The 16,654-nt window shown below is 41.4% G+C and overlaps 1 protein-coding gene across 1 annotated transcript in view; it reads right to left on the reverse strand.

Moving 5' to 3' along the window:
• The window catches only part of KCNH1 (potassium voltage-gated channel subfamily H member 1), a gene marked incomplete at its 5' end in the record, with an annotated part of 382,492 nt that overhangs the window by 312,392 nt on the left and 53,446 nt on the right, over positions 1-16,654 (reverse strand). The window contains one exon of the mRNA XM_079928220.1: positions 5,186-5,578. Coding sequence (XP_079784346.1) covers positions 5,186-5,578 — 393 coding nt within the window. The remainder of the gene's footprint in view (positions 1-5,185; positions 5,579-16,654) is intronic.

The raw sequence follows: 16,654 nt of genomic DNA on the forward strand, positions 1-16,654 counted from the left end.
TCTTTCTACTCTACTCTATTCTTGGTAAACCTAAAACTGCTCTGAAAAATAGTCTGTGAATAAAAATAACTGCTATGACAAGACACGGGGACTGCCTGTATTGCTGGAAGTCCAGGAAAGAAAAGTCCTAGTCATCTCATGACTTACAGCTGGACAGCAGAGGCGTCACCTGTGTGAGAACTCAAACGGTATCCATCCACTTAAATAGAAACCACAGGTAAGGCCTGAAAACTACAAATCAATAGGATGAGCAAGGTACATGGGTCCAATTTGCTTTCAGCATCAGTGATGAGGAAATCATAGGTAATAGTGATCCTAGAAGAACCCAGAGGGGCGCCCATCTGTCAAGGAGAGAGAAGCAGGGCGGGCAACCAGCCTGTGGAGTCACTTCCGACCCCATGCTCACTGTCCGGCCCTACACACATGCACCAGCGACCTCAGCTTAGGGTCACCCAGGCTGACCGCCCAAACCTCTCACCCCTCAGCTGCGGAGGTCGGCGGTGGGGGGACGGCGCTGTGCGGAAGGGGCCAGGCCAGGGAAGGATTCAGAGAGAGGGACTTGAGGAATGAAACACACAGCTTGGCTCACTCTGTCTCCAAATTTCTGATGAGGCAGCATGAGTGGCAGGGTAAAGCACAGATCTAGCAGTCAGGAGACCAGAGTCCAGTTTCAACTCCCTGGACAACCTGGTCCTTTCCCCTCATCTGCAAAGCAGGGACAATACCTGCCCTAGAGCCACTGAAGGTTACAGCTGAAATGCACCATCCTACAGGTGAGGTAAGCAAAGTCCAAGGAGATGAAATGACTTCCGTAAGTGTGCACAGCTGGGTGGCGGTCACACCTAGCTGACAAACCGCCTTCCTCCCAGTTCAGTGCGGTTTTTTTACCACCACAGAGCTAAAACAGAGATAATCTGTGCAACAAAGAATATGATCAATAATATTTTAATAACTTTGGGGACAGATGGTTCCTAGACTTAGCACAGGTGAACGTTCTGTAATGTTTGCAAATGTCAAGTCACTATGGAATATACCTGAAACTAACATGATATTGTACATCAACCACATTTCGATAATAAAAAAGATAATCTGTGTGAAAGTATTTTGGAAAGTTAGATGCACTACATAAAGGGAAGCTGCTGATCTTTCCATCCGCACATCTAGTCCTGTTCTGCTCTGGCTAAGCATCTTCTGTGTGCTCTTGGCAAGTGTCAGCTGTGACCACCACTAGCCAGTGGTGTTGCTGTCCGAGGTTACAGAGTCAGGGAAAGAAGGAAGCTCTTGGCCCCAAGGCACCAGAATTGTGACCTGGGAGGTGGCACAGTTGGCTCCGTTCTCCTCTTTGCACTTCCATACTCCAATGTCCATAAACAATAAGGTCTCCTTAGGAGAGGGAATATGTTTTGTGACTAATAGTTCCATACTTAAGGCATGAAGCATACCAGGCCAATAATCCGCTAAGCGCTTGAAAGAGACTCATTTGACTTTTGCTTCGGCATACCCCTTCCTAGCTTTCGTCCACTCCATTTTCAGACCTTTTGTCCTCTCACCAGCTTGACTAATATGCAAACATTTTCACGAACTGCCTCCAAAACAGATGATTACCAAACAACAGACTGGTGAATGACGAAAATGTAGGCCACCTACATAAGCGAACCAAGCTGGCCAAAAGGGATCATCCGTGTGGCTGAAATCATGGAGATGGGCTCCATCCACAAGGCTGAGTTCACAATTGTTGGCTTTCGCAATCGAACCTAATTTCTTGACCCAAGGCTGGGGAGGGTCCGATCCTTTCACTCTAAGAGCCTCCACCTCAACACCCATGCCCGCACCCTAAACCCCCACACACACAGATGGCAAAGCCCCCGCTGCTCATTCCCCTCTTCCCTGGTGGTCTCCACTGAGACACAATTCCATTGGCATAATTAGGAAGACACCAGAGTGAGGGCAGCTCCATGTAATTTTTATGAGAAATGAATCAATAATTTCCTATTTCTCCCCACGCTCTCTTAGAGGAAGGGCCTAGAGACGAGGGAGCTGCAATATTAGACGAGCAACCTCACAGCAGAGTGTTGGATAAGAAGACAGCATATGGTGAATGTAGACAACAGATAGGTGCCCTTCACAGGCTCCCCAACCTCCTCTTAGCCCCACCAGTCCTTCATGCCCACTGATTTTATGGTGCCTTTTAACAAAAAGGCCTGTACCTGGAAAAGGGTGCTGGGTCTGTCCCTTGGAGAGTATCTTAACCTGCCCATCTCATCACCACCCCAGCTGCCTTAGGGAAAATGCAGCTGCCCACCTCCCCGTACCTAATACCCAACCTCCCACTCACGACAACCAAGCTAATAGGTGAGCCACACACATCAGGAGCTTCTTGGTCAGTTTTGACTCAACAGTATTCTTCAGTGTTCGGTCCCTATTTTATCAAATCTGTCACTATTAGAACAGAGAAGAGTCAGAAGGTGACTCATTACTGTGACCATATGATTTGCTACACCATCCTGAGTGAGTCATATCCCCTGGGTTATTTGTGAGTTAAGAGGGTTAAACTACATGATACTTCAACTGGGCTCTGATCTCCGACAGGTCTACTCACCATAACCTGCTAAATGTCCCCATCCTACCCCACTTTCCTCCAACTCCCACAAAAGGTAGGAGGTCAGGGGGCTGGGCCTCTCATTTTTATAGTGAGTCTGGAGGTGAGACTAACACAAAAGAGATTTTAGAACTCACCAGATTTTGCAGCCGGCAGGGAACTCAAAATCCACCACCCAAATGCCACGCCTTCAGGCAGGTAAGGTAGTATCATCCCTAAGATGTAGCTAGGAAAACTGTAACCCAGAAAGGCTAAATGACATGCACAAGGTTCCCAGCTGTCTTAAGAGGTGAGAACAAGAGGACCAGCAGGCAAATCTTCAGCTTCCTCGTGTTTCCCCAACTCCACCACAGTTGTCATGGAAAGGCATTATTTCAGGTGTGAGCCAAAGCTTTAAAAGGAGCTACTAAATATAAAAACAAGACTTTACAGAAGCAAATCATAGCTAGAATTCCCTAATATTCATATTATTATTTATCATCAAGAAATGGTAGTAAGAGCTTTGATGCTAAACCCTTTGCCAACTAGAAATCTACAGAGAAATTATGATTTTCCTACCTACAATCTATTTCATGAATCTGGAAATCAGAAACCACGTCAGGGTATTCACAGTTAATGGCAAAGGAATTCCAGCCCAACCTACACAGAGCCTGGGAAGAAGCTCTCTGCTCTGCTAACCTACAAGGTAATCTTGACACATTCACATATGTGTTTACATCTCTGCCAGTGTTTAATAAGAAACTGTGGAAGCCGAAGAACTGTTCTATTTATCTGCAAAATTTTAATGCCATTGCTATAAATAGCAAATGGTTTATTTTAAAAACTCAATCACTTTTTTTAAAGTTAAATTTCATTTCCCATATGTGTATAAGAAGCTCTTTTAGGTTGAAATCATCAGTTGAATTATCTAAGCCAAAATGATCATATTTTCCTCACTAACATAAAAATTTCTAGAAATGTGCTCACAGTGAAAAATATCATTCCCAACATGTACTAAAATTCACATTTAAGAATCCCAACATTCACTTTAGGGATGATTTTTCTCTTGTAAATGATCAGTCTCGGCTCATTTAATCTCCCTAAAAAATCCACACGAGCCACTCAGAGAATTATTCCTTGGGATCTTAAAGTCTATTAAAACACACCCCACAGATGAAAGCAGGGGTTGTTCTGAGTCTGGAGCATCTGAACCTCAGCTCCTCTTCACTGGAGAGAAAAGTAGTAGGTAGTTGGGTCCTCACAGAGGAAGGGGCTGGAGTCCTTGCCCACTGCTGGTACTGATCTGAAGGCAGAGAAGCATCATTATGCCACCAGCAAGACATCTAGTCACTGGCAGGTTTTGTTATCCTGGCAGGAAGCTGGCTGTTCCCTCCAACTCTCTCAAGGCTGAGTCCCACTAGCCATTTAGCCCTGAGAGTGTATCTTGCCTCAACTCAGCCTCCCGATGGCTTCCTGATGACCCCCCCAGTTAGCAGTCCAGCTGGATGGAGACCTCTGGGACCCTCTGTAGTCTGAGGCAATGAGGGCCGCTGCTATCTGAGGCTGGAGACTTACCAGGTGTACTGCCATCTAAAGTGTCAACTGAAGAGTAGGAAAAAGGAAGAACAATTTCCATAGAACACACTTAAACTAGATTAAGAACCTGACATTTTCCTTTGCCATGACGTTACATCCTTGCTTTTTCAAAGGAGAAAATCACTTTAACCAGCCCAGTGGCTCCTTCCTGCTGCAACATGTCCTAGGCACCCATTCAGTGACTGTTTAAGCATGTCTTGATTCCAGCACATTTACAGAGCATTTATCTTCTTTTAATTCCTTCCATGGCCTGTAGGACTAACAACCCACAGCAGGGTAATCCAGTAGCAGTACTCCTCTTAGCCACAAGAGCCAGGCTTAACCATAGACTGACTACTTCAGCAAATTTAGGCAATGTAGAGCATGGACAATTGAACGCCATTGGTCACCTCCAAAACTCATTTCAGCAAAGAAACAACTCATTCTTTCCCAACATTTACCAAAAAAAAATAAAGAAAGAAAGAAAATGAAAAAAAAAAACGCAAGCAAACTTGGAAGAGAGTACCATCCCTGTTGCCAAGAGTTAATTAGCTTTCAAACAGCCAAAGGTCAGCAGCAGATAATAGAAAAGTCCCCATAATGAGAGTAACCAGTAGGTAGGTATTCAGCAATTGTATACCAAGTGAAAGATTCATCAATGCAATGGCAATGCATGCCTGCTTCTGCAGCCCCACCACCCAAGCCAGTGGCTTGCACTCCACATGGAATATGAAGGAAGCCTCTGGTCTCCTCCACATCCATCCACTGACATGCAGGGCCTCCAAACCTCCAAAGGACAAAAACACCAGGCGAGGATATCAATCAAGCATCATGCTCCCTATGTTCCAGACATCAGTCATGCTAGTTCCCACCCATTTAATTACTCTTCTGTTGACCACCCACAATTAATTTAAAGACATGACAACAAGGTCTGAGATTTGAGGGATGTACCTGACTCTCTCTCCCCTCCAGGAGTGGTGGAATCTGATCAGCAAAACCAATCTTCCCTGGATCACCCATAAAGGCACTAACCTCATCCACGTTCTCAAAAGCGTTGATGACATCATATGGCAAACAGGACAGAAGGTCAATCACAAACCACGTCTTCAGATAGTTCATGCGGATGAGTTTGGGGTCGGAAATCACCTCCCCAGCTGGTCCAACAAAAGTGGTATGAAAATTCAGCACAATGTCCACCAGAAAGATAACATCCACGATGCTATCCACAACCAGCCAGGCCACGTTGTTCTGCCTGGTTTTAAAGGAGACATTATAAGGGACCAGGATGGCTGTATAGAAGGTTAAGATCAAGATGATCCAATCCCACGTGGTCTTGAAAACACAATAATGTAAGATGATGTGAGGGGGAGTCTTTGGTGCCTCTTGCTTGTATTGGGGAAGGATGTCTGAGCCCAGCTGCAGAACCTGTACAGAAAAAAATGGCCGAGAGAACTAAGTTAGGATTTCACCTTCAGCATCAAACCAGTCAGTATCTGTCAGAGCCGAATACTCATAACACTCCAGACGGATCATTAGATGCAAGAACAGGTACCAAAGGACTATGGCAGAATGGAATTGAACATTGTAATATAATCAATCATATGAAACAATAAAACACTGTTATTCAGCTTACTGTGAACCAATCATTGTACTAAGTACTCCACATACAAGTATTATCTCACTTAATTCTAAACACAACCTTGTTTTATTAGCCAATCATTATTCCGTGTGACAAGTGAGAAACTGAGGCGCAAGAGAATTAAGCAACTTGGTTCCTGAAGTCAAGGTGGTGGTGGGGGAGGATGCAGAGTTCACGTCTCCCCACAACTAGGGCACCTGCCAGATGCTGGTGGGGGACCTCAATGTCCAAGGAGATAGGAGGAACCCCCAAGCGACCTGGTAGGACGTGGAAGGGAGCGAGGGGGGAGGAGAAGTGGAGGCTGGGCAGGACAGGCGCCCCTGAGGGGTGGCTGGGAGAGGGGAGGGATTCCCACACCTGGAGGGACCCTCGGGGGCTCAGAGGATGGGGGGGGTGCACCTAGCATTTCACCTGTCCAATCAGGCTCAGGAAACCTGCTGGGGCCTGGGCCAGGTCCTCTGCCCTCCGAGGCCCCCTCCGGGCCACGTCCGTCCTAGGGGCGTAGAGGTGGGGGTAGGGAGGAAGAAGAGAAGAGGTGGGTGAGAGGGGCGCTCCAGGACCAGGGAATCAGGGGAAGCACCACGGGTGTTTCCCCCACTGACTCAGCCCAGGAAGCTTGTTGGGTTTCCGGGTCTGGTCCTCTGCCTTCCAGGGCCCCCTCTGGCCTCATGAGCCCTAGGGGCATAGGAGGGAGGGAGGGAGGGGAAGAAGAAGAGAGGCCAACAGGGAGGGGCCCTTCAGGATCAGAGGATGGGGGCAAACACGTCTAGCCTGCTGGGGTCCTGGATATGGTCCTCTGCCATTCAAGGCCAGAGGCACTCCTGGGCCCCTCCTGCTACACTGAGCCTAAGTCCCCCCCAGCACCCCCACCACCCACTGGGGCCTTTTCCAGCCCTGTGGGTCCTAAGCATAGGCCCCTTCCCACCACCTAAACCCTGACCCTGCCTGAGTCCCACCCCTCACAGCCAGGGACTTTTCCAGCTTTTTTTTCCCTCCTCTTTTTTACTATTATACTTCTGTTTTACCTTCCAGCTGTTGTTTCACCTGCATTTTTACTTTTTTTATTCTTTCTAACATATCTGTTAGTTTTCTACTCTTATTTTATTTTTGACCCTTTGTTATTCTTCTGCTCCTGTTTTCTTTTTCTGCTGCCCCGTGCAGCTTGCAGGATCTTGGTTCATGAGCTGGAGGTCAGGCCTGAGCTCCTGTGGTGGGAACTCCGAGTCTGAACCACTGGACTAACAGAGAACCTAAGATCCCAGGGAATATTCATAGGATTGAGGTCTCCTGGAGGTCCTCATCTCAGCACAAAGACCCAGCTCTACCCAGCAGCCTACAAACTCTACTGCTCGAAGCCTCAGGCCAAACAACCAGTATGACAGGAACACAATCCCACCCATCAAAAAACAAATGAGATGACAAAAAACTATGTCACAGACGAAGGAGCAAGGTAAAAACCTAAAAGACCAAATAAATGAAGAGGAAATAGGCAACATACCTGAAAAAGAATTCAGAGTAATGACAGTAAAGATGATCCAGAATCTTAGAAATAGAATGGAGGCACAGATTGAGAAAATACAAGAAATGTTTAACAAAGATCTAGAAGAACTAAAGAACAAACAGATATGAACAACACAATAACTAAAATGAAAAATACATTAGAAGGAATCAATAGCAAAATAACTGAGGCAAAAGAACAAGTAAGTGAGCTGGAAGACAGAATGGTGGAAATAACTGCCTAGGAGCAGAATAGAGAAAAAAGAATTGAATACAATCTCAGAGACCTCTGGGACAACATTAAACGTGCCAACATTCAAATTATAGTGGTCCCAGAAGAGGAAGAGGAAAAGAAAAGGTCTGAGAAAACATTAAAAGAGACTATAGTGAAAAACTTCCCTAACATGGGAAAGGAAACAGTCACCCAACTCCAGGAAGTGCAGAGAGTCCCATACAGGATAAACCCTAGGAGAAACACACCAAGACACATATTAATCAAAATAACAAAAATTAAATTCAAAGAAAAAATATTAAAAGCAACAAGGGAAAAGCAAAAAATAACATATAAAGGAATCCCCATAAGGTTATCAGCTGACTTTTCAGCAGAAACTGCAGGCCAGAAGGGAGTTGCAGGATATACTTAAAGTGACAAAAGAGGAAAAGCTACAACAAATATTACTCTACCCAGCAAGGGTCTCATTCAGATTCGATGGAGAAATCAAAATCTTTATAGACAAAGCAAAAGCTAAGAGAATTCAGCACCACCAAACCAGCTTTACAACAAATGCTAAAGGAACTTAATCTAGGCAAGAAACACAAGAGAAGAAAAGACCCACAAAAACAAACCCAAAACAATTAAGAAAACGGTAATAGGAACATACATATCCATAACAACCTTGAATTTAAATGGATTAAATGCCCCAACAAAAAGACATAGACTGGCTGAACAGATAAAAAACAAGACCCATATATATGCTGTCTACAAGCGACCCACTTCAGACCTAGAGACACATACAGACTGAAAGTGAAGGGATGGAAAAAGATATTCCATGCAAATAGAAATCAAAAGAAAGCTGGAGTAGCAATACTCATATCAGATAAAATAGACTTTGAAATAAAGACTGTTACAAGAGATAAGGAAGGACACTACATAATGATCGAGGGATCAATCCAAGAAGAAGACATAACAATTATAAATATTTTTGCACCCAACATAGGAGCACCTCAATACATAAGGCAAATGCTAACAACCATAAAAGGGGAAATCAACAGTAAGACAATAATAGTAGAGGACTTTAACACCCCACTTACACCAATGGACAGATCATCCAAACAGAAAATAAATAAGGATGGGCTTTCCTGGTGGCACAGTTGTTGAGAGTCCACCTGCTGATGCAGGGGACATGGGTTCGTGCCTCGGTCTGGGAAGACCCCACATGCCGCAGAGAAGCTAGGCCCATGAGCCATGGCCACTGAGCCTGTGCGTCCGGAGCCTGTGCTCCGCAACGGGAGAGGCCACAACTGTAAGAGGCTCACGTACCCCAAAAAAAAAAAAAAAAAAAAAAAAGAAAGAAAGGAAATAAGGAAATAGAAGCTTTAAATGACACAACAGATCAGATGGATTTAATTGACATTTATAGGACATTCTACCCAAAAGTGGCAGAATACACTTTCTTCTCAAGTGCACACGGAACACTCTCCATGATAGACATATCTTGGGTCACAAATCAAGCTTTGGTAAATTTTTAAAAATTGAAATCATATCAAGCAGCTTTTCCAACTACAATGCTATGAGACTGGAAATCAATTACAGGAAAAAAAAACCTGTAAAAAATGCAAATACATGGCAGCTAAACAGTGCACTACTAAATAACTAAGATATCACTGAAGAAATCAAAGAAGAAGTAAAAAAAATACACAGAAATAAGTGACAACAAAAACAGAATGACCCCAAACCTATGGACACAGAAAAAGCAGTTCTAAGAGGGAAGTTTATAGTAATGAAATCTCACCTCAAGAAACAAGAAAAACCTCAAATAAACAATCTAACCTTACAACTAAAGCAACTAGAGAAACAACAAAGAAAACCCAAAGTCAGTAGAAGGAAAAAAATCATAAAGATCAGAGCAGAAATAAATGAAATAGAAATGAAGAAAACAATAGCAAAGATCAATAAAACTAAAAATTTGTTCTTTGAGAAGATAAACAAAATTGATAAACCTTTAGCCAGACTCATCAAGAAAAAAAGGGAGAGGACACAAATCAATAAAATTCGAAAAGAAAAAGGAGAAATCACAACTGACACCACAGAAATACAAAGGATTATAAGAGACTACTACAAACAATTATATGCAAATAAAATGGACAACCACAAAGAATTGGACAAATTCTTGGAAAGGTACAATTTTCCAAGACAGAACCAGGAAGAATTAGAAAATATAAACAGACCTATCACAAGTAATGAAACTGAAACTGTAATTAAAATCTTCCAACAAACAACAGTCCAGGACCAGACAGCTTCACAGGTGAATTCTATCAAACATTTGGAGAAGAGCTAACACCAATCCTTCTAAAACTCTACCAAGACAATTGCAGAAGGAAGAACACTCCCAAATTCGTTCTACAAGGCCACCATCACCCTGACACCAAAACCAGACACAGATATCACAAAAAAAGAAAATTACAGACCAATATCACTGATGAATATAGATGCAAAAATCCTCAACAAAATACTAGCAAATAGAATCCAGCAACATATTAAAAGGATCATACACCATGATCAAGTGGGATTTATCCTAGGGAGGCAAGGATTCTTCAAAATACACAAATCAATCAATGTGATGCACCATATTAACAAATTAAGGAATAAAAAACATATGATCATCTCAATAGATGCAGAAAAAGCTTTTGACAAAATTCAACACCCATTTGTGATAAAAACTCTCCAGAAAGTGGACATAGAGGGATCCTACCTCAACATAATAAAAGTCATATATGACAAACCCACAGCAAACATTATTCGCAATGGTGAAACACTGAAAGCATTTCCACTAAGATCAGGAACAAGACAAGAATGTCCACTCTCACCACTCTTATTCAACATAGTTTTGGAAGTCCTAGCCATAGCAATCAGAGAAGAAAAAGAAATAAAAGGAATACAAATTGGAAAAGAAGAAGTAAAACAGTCACTGTTTGCAGATAACATGATACCATACATAGAGAATCCTAAAAATGCCACCAGAAAACTACAAGAACTAATCAATGAATTTGGTAAGTTGCAGGATACAAAACTAATACACAGAAATCTCTGGCATTCCTATACACTAACAACAAAAAATAAGAAAGAGAAATTAAGGAAACAATCCCATTTATCATTGAAATGAAAAGAATAAAATACCTAGGAATAAACCTACCTAAGGAGGCAAAAAACTTGTACTCAGAAAACTATAAAACACTGATGAAAGAAATCAAAGATGAAATAAACAGATGAAGAAATATACCATGTTCTTGGATTGGAAAAATCAATATTGTGAAAATGACTATACTACCCAAAGCAATCTACAGATTCAATGCAATCCCTATCGAACTACCAATGGCATTCTTCACAGAATTAGAACAAAAAATTGTACAATTTGTATGGAAACACAAAAGACCCCGAATAGACAAAGCAATCTTGAGAAAGAAAGATGGAGCTGGAGGAATCAGGTTCCCCATCTTCAAACTATACTACAAAGCTACAGTAATCAAGACAGTATGGTAGTGGCACAAAAACAGAAATACACGTCAATGGAACAGGACAGAAAGCCCAGAGATAAATCCACATACATATGGTCACCTAATTTATGACAAAGGAGGCAAGAATATACAATGGAGAAAAGACAGCCTCTTCAATAAGTGGTGCTGGGAAAACTGGACAGCTACATGTAAAAGAATGAAATTAGAACGCTACCCAACACCATATAAAAAATAAACTCAAAATGGATTAAAGACCTAAATGCAAGACTGGACACTATAAAACTCTTAGAGGAAAACATAGGCAGAACACTCTTTGACATAAATCACAGCAAGATCTTTTTTGACCCACTCCCTACAGTAATGAAAATAAAAACAAAAATAAACAAATGGGACCTAATGAGACTTAAAAGCTTTTTCACAGCAAAGGTAACCATAAACAAGATGAAAAGACAACCTTCATAATGAGAGAAAATATTTGCAAATGAAGCAACTGACAAAGGATTAATCTCCAAAATATACATACAACGCATGGAGCTCAACATCAAAAAAAGAAACAACCCAATCAAAAAACGGGTGGAAGACCTAAATAGACATTTCTCCAAAGAAGACATACAGATGGCCAACAAACACATGAAAAGATGCTCAACATCACTAATGATTAAAGAAACAAATCATTTTTGTTTCTCTAATCATTAAACAAATCATTTTTGTTTCTCTAATCATTAAACAAATCAAAGCTATGATGAGATATCACCTCATATCAAAAAGTCTACAAACAATAAATGCTGGAGAGGGTGCAGAGAAAAGGGGACCCTCTTACACTGTTGGTGGGAATGTAAATTGATACAGCCACTATAGAGAAAAGTACGAAGGTTCCTTAAAAAAACTAAAAATAGAACTACCATATGACCCAGCAATCTCACTACTGGGTGTATACCCTGAGAAACCATAATTCAAAAGGACACATGTACCCCAGTGTTCACTGCAGCACTATTTACAATAGCCAGGACATGTAAACAACCTAAATGTCCAATGATAGATGAATGGATAAAGAAGATGTGGTCCATATACACAAAGGAATATTACTCAGCCATAAAAAGGAATGAAATTGAGTCATTTGTAGAGATGTGGATGGACCTACAGTCTGTCATACAGAGTGAAGTAAGCCAGAAAGAGAAAAACAAATATCGTACATTAACACATATATGTGGAATCTCGAAAAATGGTACATATACAGATGAACCTATTTGTAGGGCAGGAATACAGATGTAGGTGTAGGGAACCAACATGTGGACAGGGTATGGGGAAGGGGAGGGTGGGATGAACTGGGAGATTAGGTTCGACACAAATACACTACCATGTGTAAAATAGATAGCTAGTGGGAACCTGCTGTATAGCACAAGGAGCTCAGCTCGGTGCTCTGTGATGACCTAGATGGGTGGGATGGGGGTTGGTGGGAGGCAGGTCCAAGAGAGAGGGAATAGAGGATATACATATAGCTGATTCACTTCATTGTATAGCAAAAACTAACACAACATTAGAAAGCAATTTTACTCCAGTAAAATAAAATAAAATAAAATAAAATAAAGTAAAATAAAATAAAATAATTCACTCTACTAAAAAAAGAAAAGCAACTTGACTCAACAAATATTGATTGCTCAGTGCCAGGAATTGTTCTAGATACTGGGCACACAGCAATGAAGGAAACAGCATGATTCCTGCTCTCAGAAATCATGGAACTCAGTCTAGTAGACAAATAAAAATAATTTCAAATTGTAAGAAGAGCTAAATAAGATGATGGGGGAGGGGCACACAGTGTTTTGACAGAATGTGACTTGAGAAGTAAGAGGAGAGGGTTTGAACTAAAACCTCAATGAAAGCAAGACACCAGCCATTCAAACTTTGATGAAAAAATTATTCAAGGTAGAGAGGATAACTGGTGTAATGACCCCAAGGTAGGACAAGTTTGATATTTTCAGGAAGAGAAAAAAGTCAGGTGTGACTAAAGCCATGAAGGGGGAAAGGATGCTAGATGACCTCAGAGGGGAAGCAGAAACCAGACCACACAGGCCCTAGTGGGCCACGGGGAGGTGTCAGATTTTATTCTCAGTATAACTGGAGGGTCTTAAGTATGCAAATAATAATCTGATGCATGTTTTTGAAAGGTCACCCTGGCTGTTGTGTAGATAATGAATTGCGGTAAAGGATTAGTGGGAAGAACAGCATCAGGGAACTTATTATAAAAGCCTGGGAAGAAGGGTGATGGAGAAAAGTAGTCCAATTTTGGATAGAGTTTTGAAGTAAAACCAACTGGACTTGCTATTGGCTAAAAAGTGAAGAAAAGGGAGCAGTGAACGGTACTCATTACTTTATTCCCAAAACACAGCATGGTGGCTGGCCCAGAGCAGTCACTACAGGATGATTTCTAAGTGAATGACTGAACTTCAAGGTCACACAGCTAGCAAAAGATGGAACAAGGATCCCAAACTAGGTCTAGCTGAATTAAAAACACATGCTGTCCCATATCAAGTTTATATTTCTCTAAATAACAGACTTTTAAGGAAGCAGACTTAGCGAACGATGAAGTGCAGAGAAGCTTGGCTCCAAGAAAGTATCATGGATGGTTTTCACCCTCTACAGTCAAAGGCAAAAAGCTCTGCTTTTAGAGGCCAGGCCAAGCTGGAAGGGACCCACCCCACCCAATCCCACCTCAGCTGCTCCTCTGTGCCACTTATAGGTTTCTATAAACTCCTAGGTGAAACTTCCTCTAGTGTCATGGGAACTTCTCTTTTTCCTCTAGAGGTAAAGACCCCTTAGTGAATATGAAATAATCTGAATATCCCTGGTCCCCCTAGGGTTGGCCCCAGGCCTTAAAGGTGAGCAAAAGAAAGCTATAAGTTCACAGAGGGCCCAGTGTGCAGTTTGGGTATGGGAACTATTTCCACCCTTCCCACCAATGTGCAGAGCTCTTCAAGAACTGGGATCTAAATTTCTCCCCCCATGAAAAGGAATTTATACAAGTATGATTAAGGACACTTGGGCCTTGAGATCTCAGGTAGGAAAAGTGATTGACCTGTAAGAATAAAACAAATAAAAGTAAACTGAATGAGACTTCTGCTTCCAGAAAGATGGAATAGACATACTTTTCCCTATTCCTCCCTCTAAGTACCTCTGAAAGCCCTGGATGTTATATATAAAATAAACATAGGAAGACTCTGACAGGTGAAGAAAGGAAAGCAAACTGGCTAGGAATAATACAGTGGTGAATTCTCTGGGTTTTCTTTTTGCTTCATATATTCCTAGACTTGGAGCAACCTGGAAACACCAATGAGTGCAGACAAAAGAGTCCCAACAAAAGCCCACTCTCTCTAGCAGAAGAACTAGGAAGGGGACAGCCTCAAAAGGTAGAAAACTTTAGATAATAACCACTCTACCATGTCCAAACACTACAGAAAAAGCTGTGATCCAACTCCCATCCAGGTCAGCAAAGCCTACTAGAAAGCCTAGATCTTCCCCTTCTTGAGGCTGTAATGATGCACCCAGCCTCTACCTCCTTCCTACTGGAGTATTACCAAAGAAGTCCCAGTAGGGAGCCTGGACTTCCTTTCACCTCCCCCCAGCAGTAATGAGGCCCCCCACCCTACAATGCAGAGAGGTATCAATGTAACCTTAGTGGGGAGTTATAACTCTTTTTCTTACCCATCAGTAACAAGGAGCCCCTATCAAGTTTCAATGGAGGCTGAGTTGGAAACCTGGACTTCTACCCAACCTGGCAGAAATGAGGGGATACCTATTTTCCTCTGCCACATCTGTGTCAAAAGTAGTCACTTAAAGCAAAAGATTTAAATAAGATCCAGAGGCTCATAACATAATATCCAAAATGCCCATTTCAACAAAAAGTCAGTCATTATACCAAGAACCAAGAAAACATCAAACTGCCTGAAGAACAGAAAATCAATTTTTCAGAGGAAAGAATCAGTGAACTTAAAGACAAAACAATAGAAATTACCCAAACTAAATAACAGACACAGAAAGGCACATTGCATAATGATAAAAAGGTCAATTCTCCAAGAAGATATAGAAATCCTAATGTATATGCACCAAACAAAAGAGCTCCAAGTATACATGAAGCAAAAACTGACTGAAAGGTGAAATAGACAAACCCTAAACACTCCTCTCTCAACCTTTGATAGAACAACTAGAAAGAAAGTAAGCAAGGATATAGAAGAACTCAATGACAACATTAACCAACAGGATTTAATCGACATTTATAAAATACTCAACCCAACAAGAGCAGAATGCACATTCTTTTCAAGTGCACTGGAACATTATCCAGGATAGATGATATACTAGTCCATAAAACAAACCTTGACAAATTTAACAGAATTTAAATCACACAAGGTATATTCTCTGACTATAATGGAATCAAACTAGAAATCAATAACAGAAAGATAACAGGAAAATATCCAAATACTTGGAAACTAAATATCCAAATAATATAATTCTAAATAATCCATGAACTAAAGAAGAAGATGCAAGGGAAATTTAAAAATACATTGAACTCAGTGAAAATGAGAATACAACATATCAAAATTTGTGGGATGCTGCTAAAGCAGTACTGAAAGGGAAATTTATAGCACTAAATATTTGCATAAGGAAAAAGAAGGTCTCAAATCAATAATGTGCAGTCTCAAATCAAGAACCTATAAAAGAGCAAAATAAAGCTAAATTAGCAAGCAGAAGCAAGGAAATAAGAGCAGAAATCAGTGAAGTTGAAAACAGGAAAACAATAGAGAAAATCAATGGTTTTAAAAAATCAATAAAATAAAATAAAAATAAAATTGAAATCCTATAGCAAGACTGAAAAAGAAAAAAAAGACAGAAAGGGACTTCCCAGGTGGTCCAGTGGTAAAGAATCCATCTTACAATGCGGGGGATGCGGGTTCAATCCCTGGTCAGGGAACTAAGATCCCCCATGCCGCAGGCCAACTAAACCCAGACGCCACAACTACTGAGCTCACACACCTCAGCTAGAGAGCCTGCCTGCTGCAAACTACGGAGCCTGTGCTCTGGAGACCACGCGCCACAGCTACACAGCCCACACGCCCTGGAACCTGCACGCCACAACTAGAGAAGAGAAAACCCACATGCCACAACTAGAGAGAAGCCCATGCACCACAACGAAGAGCCTGTGCACCGCAATGAAAGATCCCACGTGCCAGCAACTGGAACCCGACGCAGCCAAAAATAAGTTAAATAAATAAATAAATCTTAAAAAAAAAAAAAGACAGAAAAGCTACAAATTACTAATATCAGGAATGAAACAGGAGATACAACTATAAACTGTAGATACCCAAAAGATAATAGGGAATGCTACAAACAACTCTACACATATAAATTTTACTACTTAAGATGAAATGGTCCTTGAAAAACACAAACTACCACAATTCATAGCCCCATAAACTGTAAGAAAAGTGAATTCATAATTTTAAGACTCCCAAAAGAAATCTCCAGGCCCAGATGGTTTTAATGGATAGTGGTATCAAAATCTAACAAAGAATTTATAACAATTCTACACAATCTCTTCCAGAAAATAAAAGTAGAAGGAACACTTCTCAATTCATTTTGTG

Source organism: Stenella coeruleoalba (genome assembly GCF_951394435.1).
Source record: "Stenella coeruleoalba genome assembly, chromosome: 1".
Taxonomy (NCBI): Eukaryota; Metazoa; Chordata; class Mammalia; order Artiodactyla; family Delphinidae; genus Stenella; species Stenella coeruleoalba.